This window comes from Gadus macrocephalus, chromosome 22, assembly GCF_031168955.1.
Source record: "Gadus macrocephalus chromosome 22, ASM3116895v1".
NCBI lineage: Eukaryota > Metazoa > Chordata > Actinopteri > Gadiformes > Gadidae > Gadus > Gadus macrocephalus.
Genome location: NC_082403.1, coordinates 10,309,309 through 10,315,637, shown reverse-complemented (window position 1 = coordinate 10,315,637; position 6,329 = coordinate 10,309,309). Strand labels below are relative to the sequence as shown.

Sequence of the window (6,329 nt, the reverse complement as noted above, 5' to 3'; positions counted from 1 at the left end):
AGAAGTGTACAACGCGTTACAGTGTGTGTATTCTCACACACACACACACACACACACACACACACACACACACACACACACACACACACACACACACACACACACACACACACACACACACACACACACACACACATGTGGTGCTCGCACAGTCGTAGCTCATTGTCTCATTGGCAGGCCAAATTCACTGGGCGGGCAAAGCAGAGAAAGTGGTGGTAATATGTCCCTGTATGACGACATATGGGGAAAATTCCATGTGTCTGAGCTTTGTTTTTAAAAGGCAGAGCAGGATACCTAGTGCTCGTTTTACACCTAACGACAATTACAGCTACTGGGGGACCATAGGCAGGCTAGGGTACCTCATATTAATGTTAGAAAACCTCACAAAGATATATGACTAATTTCATACCTATTACATCATGCAAGGACTCACACACACACACTTTATACTACTAATAATAATACAAAAATATGCATGCATAAACATCAAAATGTGAACGATTAAAAGATTTAAACTTGCTTTTTAAAACAATCGATGTAATACCATACATTGGATAATATTTAACCAATTAACGTGCAAGTCCATCGATCAGATTGCGCAGTATCACTTTGGATAACGTTCCAATAAAACGGGAGAGTAGTGGGTGTGGGCGGGACTCTTATCAACCAGCAACCAATCGGATTGAGCAAGAACGGCCAAGCGCAATAAAAATGTTCAGCCTAACTTTTCTCACTTCTGCAGGGCTGCTGAACGCACTCTACACCCATTAACTCATCACCCAAGGTTTGAGCTTGAATAATCCTAATAATGGCGACGGATATGACTCTTATGTGGTTCAGCGGCTCTCCTCCGTGTTGGAGGGTGATGATCGCTCTAGAAGAGAAGAATCTTCAAGGATACAATCAAAAGCTGCTCGATTTCTTGAAAGGGGAGCATAAATCGCAGGAAGTGCTGGACATCAACCCCAGGGGGCAGGTATTACTATGTGTGCAGTGTTTGATTATTATCTAATCTAAGCCGTGTGAATTTTTTCAAATGGTTTCAGTTTGAGTTGCAAATAAATAACATTGGTATTGTTAATACTTGCGTGGTATTGTGTGCCTCTTCACACAATGTATGCTACTGTATAGTACAGTCTTGGTATGGAGGATGCATACACGTTTGAAAAAAACTAACAAAAAATCGGATCTTTTAAAACTCGGTTAACAAGGTTAACAAGTGGTAATGATGCAAAAGTACAAGAGTAGGCACACTTAATTAAATAAGGAATTTTGGCCTCTTAGCCTACATTTCATCTTTTTTATATTCCTATATTATAATATGAATTAGATATTATATTCATAATGATATTTGAGTATTGATATTTATAAAATGGCTGGTTGACAGGTATAAATTGAGAATCCACCCGACACTGTGTCTATATTTAAAGAGAAGGGAAGAAATGTTACACCCTGATTGTAAATAATGCATGGAACAATGATGAGTAACGCTTATTTATTTTCTGTATCTCCTAACCCTCCCAGCTCCCTGCCTTCAAACATGGCAACAACATCCTAAACGAGTCTTATGCAGCATGTCTGTACCTTGAGGTAAGTCATTACAGGTGTCTGTTATTCATTTATGTTTGTGGATGTGTGTTAAAGTAGATTTCTGTGGTCTGACTGACAACATGGCTCCTTGGAAACCACAAACCGTTCCCGATGCAGGCATGAAACGTGACCTTGCCATGGTGCAGTTGTACGTTTTCATGTGTTTCGTGTTTCAAACCACAGGAGCAGTTCAAGTCCCAGGGCACCAGGCTTATACCCATGGCCGCCCCCGAGCAGGCCCTCACCTACCAGCGCATGTTCGAGGGAGTCCCGTTCATGGACAAGATTGGTAGGCTGCGCATGCAGTTGATACTGGAAAGCATGGTCAACTGTGATAAAGTTTGAACCCAATTCAGGTGTAGTCCTCGTGAAAAGCAGCACGGGTGTGGGGTCTTCGTCAGACAAACGTCCTCAAAAATAGCCGGTATATTTACCAGAGACGTTAATGAAGGCATTACTAATCGTACACGGCAGCTTCACCCTGCTTTCCCCGTTAGTCCTGCTCAGGAACTTACATTCTTATCAAGGAAGTGATGGCGCAATCCCGAAATGCAGGCTGTAAGTAGATGCGTTGAATACCTGCCGTTCCGCTCCATCCCTTGCTTGTCCGCAACACCCCCGTTTATCTAGAACGCACACACTTTCCCGTCTGCTGGGTCATTTCCTGTTCCGTCTGATAGCTAGTTTGCATGTATTCATTCCCAAAGGCAAAGAACCACATTGTCATTCATTAATTTGAATCTTTCAGTGGGAAGCGGATGAAAGGTATTTATTCCCCATATATGGCATTTGATTTAATAAGGCATGCCCTTGGAAAGATAATTGGCATCCAGTCCACACTTTTCGCCATTATATTCAGAAAGACGGAAGAGAAACAATGGCATGAGTCCTATAGGTAAATATCAGAATGTGTGTTTGTGTGTAGGTGGTGTCATGGAAACAAAAGGAAAATGCATTAAGACAGGTGGTCATAGCTGGGATGGGAGGTTGTTCGTGACTAGCACTACAAGGAGTCACAAGACGTATTCACTGCCCAAGCACCACCTCAAAGGTGTATTCTTTACTTCTAGACACAACAATACCTCCGACAAGTGCGGGTCCTTTTTTCTTCAGAATCAGCACTTTTTGTTTACTCTCAAAAAACATGCACATACACGCATACTGAAGTACAAAGACGGACACAAAAATACAGACAGACACACACACACAAAGACACACTAACAAAGAAAGACAGACACAATCACAAGCACAGACAAGGTTTAATTACGTTTAGGAGATGTCTTCAGTGACTGAAGTTTTCTGAAAATGTCACTGTACAGAAAGAGAAACCTGAATGGACATTGTGGGTACAAGAGGCAAAAAATGTCAGCATCCAAAATAAGGCATGTACACCAAGTTTCAGAGTTGGATAACCATAGGGCAGTGGGGCTGATTGTTTAACTTTGACCGTGAATTATAGCGCCCCCTATAGAATAGGTACCCATCTTTTTGGAGACCTGCTCTTCTGTGATATACAGTGATATACCTGCTCTTCTGTGATATACAGTGATATACCTGCTCTTCTGTGATATACAGTGATATACCTGCTCTTCTGTGATATACTTTGTCATTGACAAATAAAAAATAATACAAATTATACAAATCCTCACAATAACGATGGGTATCCACAAATACTCTGTAAAAACCTTATAATTTCATCAAATGTAAGGCCTATTAAATGAACAAGTGGTAAGGTAACGAAGAACTTAATTTTCCGTGAATTCAAGTGCGTGAAGTATACCTTTTTAATATGGTACAAAAGTGCCTTACTCTACACACTCGGTATGGAAATTGGGGAAGATCCAGCCTGATTACTTTCTCTCCTGGCCCACGGCTGCCATGGCAACACCATGTTTACCTGCTTAGCACACTGCTTGTTTATTTGGAAGTCAAGCACGGCAGACCTGCTCGTTCATACAGGGCACCAGTTTGTGCTGGTAGGGATGCTAGTAGGGGTTTGTCATCCTTTTATGTATTTTCCACAATCCCAAATAAATGAATATTACCAATAAGGTCACAATTATATCTTGATATTTAAGATTAGACATTTCAAGGGAAGATGGAACTTTTTGATAATGATGCGATGTGATCTGATGTCGAATGTATTCCCTGTTGTTGCTCAGCTAACGTCATTTACTACGAATGGAAGTTTCCGGAGGGAGAGAGACATGACTCGTCCCTGAAGAGACACAGAGAGGCCTTGACTGCTGAGCTCAAGCTATGGGAGGGCTATCTGGAGAAGGTATCAAACCACAAACACATGCACATTGAACTTTGATGTCGTCAAACCAGTGTGTTAGATACTTAGACTGAACTTTTGGTTTCGCTTCATGCCAGTTAGCCAAGAAAATGTCTCCTCTAATCCCTCAGGGATTCACACCTTTGCGTCTCAGTCGTCTGACAGATCAACATGAAAATAAACATACACACTTATGTGCTGATTTGGTGCTCATAAACATAATTGTAACTTTTTTCCTTATTGAATCAGAAACAGATTATATCATTACTACTTAAAGAATTATAAATTTAGATTATTATTGATTTATTTATGTTTATTATTTGTTTATTTTGTTTGGTGCCATGCATCATTATAATCCCGCAATGCAGGCGGCTGTAAATAGAGACGTTGAATTCCTGCCGTTCCGCTCCATCCATTGCTTGTCCGCAACACCCCCGTTTATCTAGAACGCACACACTTTCCCTTCTGCTGGGTCATTTCCTGTTCCGTCTGATAGCTAGTTTGCATGTATTCATTCCCAACGTCAAAGGACCACATTGTCATTAATTTGAGTATTTCAGTGGGAAGCGGATGAAAGGTATTTATTCCCCATATATGGCATTTGATTTAATAAGGCATGCCCTTGGAAAGATAATTGGCATCCAGTCCACACTTTTCGCCATTATATTCAGAAAGACGGAAGAGAAACAATGGCATGAGTCCTATAGGTAAATATCCGAATCTGTGTTTGTGTGTAGGTGGTGTCATGGAAACAAAAGGAAAATGCATCAGGAGATGTGGTCATAGCTGGGATGGGAGGTTGATCGTGACTAGCACTACAAGGAGTCACAAGAGATATTCCCATCCCAGGCACCGCCTATCTTAGCGGCCTTTATTGAGTGAATCACAGGTGTATTCTTTACTTCTAGACACAACAATACCTCAGACAAGTCTGTGTCCTCTTTTCTTCTGAATAGGCACTGTGTGTTTGATTACTAAAGCAGGCATTTCGCTGCTTGTTGTGAATGTATGACTCAGTATGTGACTAATATAACCTTACCCAAACCCTCCAACTTGATATTCCGCTTTTGTCCAGCTTGGGGCGGGCTCTTACCTGGCAGGAAAGAACTTTACATTGGCAGATGTGGTGGTGTTCCCCTGCATTGCCTACGTCTTCCGCTTTGGGTAGGTGGAAAAATCGTCACCAGTTTAAAGTGGCTTAAAAACACTTAAGAAAAGCGCTTTTAAAAGGTCATGGTTGTCATACAATAGCCGATGGGTTCCGATCCCGCTCAAACGTGATTTGTCATTACTACTCTGACTACAGAATTCAAACGTAAACCAGAACGCTATCGATCCCAAAATATTGGCCACTATAAAATACCCGCTCTCTGTTTTCCCAGGCTATCTGAGAAGAACTACCCCAGGTTGGCCGGGTATTATGGTCTTCTGAAGGAGCGTCCCAGTGTTAAAACCAGCTGGCCGAAGAACTGGCTAGAGACCCCCCAGGCAGAGGACAAGCTGAAAGACATCTGAGACACACACGTGTCACATTCCTGCAAGACCATCTTCGATGATATCAAGCCCGATGCATATATGTACTGATTGGGTTTCCATACAAAATAGTTGTGCCTTTTGAGAATTTGAATGTGAATTTTAAAATCTGAATGTGATGCAATGTTAATGAAACAATACAAATGAGGTACTCATGTTGCATTGCAGTTTTTTAATGAACATGGAGTCTAGTTCTGTCTTTTGCCAGAGCTGTAGAACAGAGTTTGTCCTTTATGAGTCATTGATTAAATTTGAACCACACATAGTGAAGGTTTTTTTATTTTTTTACTCATTGCAAAAGTTCCTTTCTTATATAAGGCTGACAATCATCACCTTAAGTGTGTCAACATTTGTTTGGAGATCCTACAATTACTGAGCTTCATATTACAACCTGGACCTCTGATATCCATCTGGAATTGGCAGGTAAATCCTAAATATAGTTATGGATTGTTTATGGCATGAAAAGGTATAGGTATTTGCTGTTCCTGCCACTCATGCATTTGACCAACAGAGGTCACAGAACTACATTTTGCTCCATAGGATTCCACTCCATGGGTGCTTTGTCATTCATGAGGGAGGTAGTATTGCATGTGCGTCTTGAGCAAAACTGCCCCTCTGGTGTGTTTGTGGTTGTAATTCCTTCCGTGGCCACTAGATGGCAACCTTCACCCAACGGGAGAATAATGCAGTTGATTAGCCACTAGTAGGCCGCCTCTTTCGAAAAGTGCTCCGTTTGGTTGGTGGTCTTTCAAAATTTCAAGTCACTGATATCATGCTATTTATATAACGGACGATATTGTTTAAGAAATTAAGTTATATGATATTAAAATTACAGTTTTACTCATATAGTGGTCAACCTTTTCTTCTTTATAATAAACTCAAAGGACAACAAGAGCTCCTTCAAATCAAAGCCAGAGGGACACAGTGC

General features: G+C 41.1%; 1 protein-coding gene across 1 annotated transcript; it reads left to right on the top strand.

Annotated features, from left to right (window-relative positions):
- The first annotated feature begins 717 nt into the window (after positions 1 to 717).
- LOC132451035 (glutathione S-transferase A-like) lies at positions 718 to 5,561 on the top strand. Its single transcript, XM_060043260.1, has 6 exons — positions 718 to 976; positions 1,525 to 1,590; positions 1,774 to 1,879; positions 3,753 to 3,871; positions 4,944 to 5,032; positions 5,251 to 5,561. The coding sequence occupies exons 1-6, from the start codon at positions 809 to 811 to the stop codon at positions 5,381 to 5,383; spliced, it is 681 nt and encodes a 226-aa protein (XP_059899243.1). The 5' UTR covers positions 718 to 808; the 3' UTR covers positions 5,384 to 5,561.
- The last annotated feature ends 768 nt before the right edge of the window (positions 5,562 to 6,329 follow it).

What these genes read in the sequence shown, in the direction of transcription:
- LOC132451035 (XM_060043260.1), top strand. Translation starts at nt 809, where the DNA reads ATGGCGACGGATATGACTCTTATGTGGTTCAGCGGCTCTCCTCCGTGT. An exon ending in ACATCAACCCCAGGGGGCAG is followed by an intron (nt 977 to 1,524) that starts GTATTACTATGT and finishes TAACCCTCCCAG; the next exon opens with CTCCCTGCCTTCAAACATGG. An exon ending in GGGAGGGCTATCTGGAGAAG is followed by an intron (nt 3,872 to 4,943) that starts GTATCAAACCAC and finishes GCTTTTGTCCAG; the next exon opens with CTTGGGGCGGGCTCTTACCT.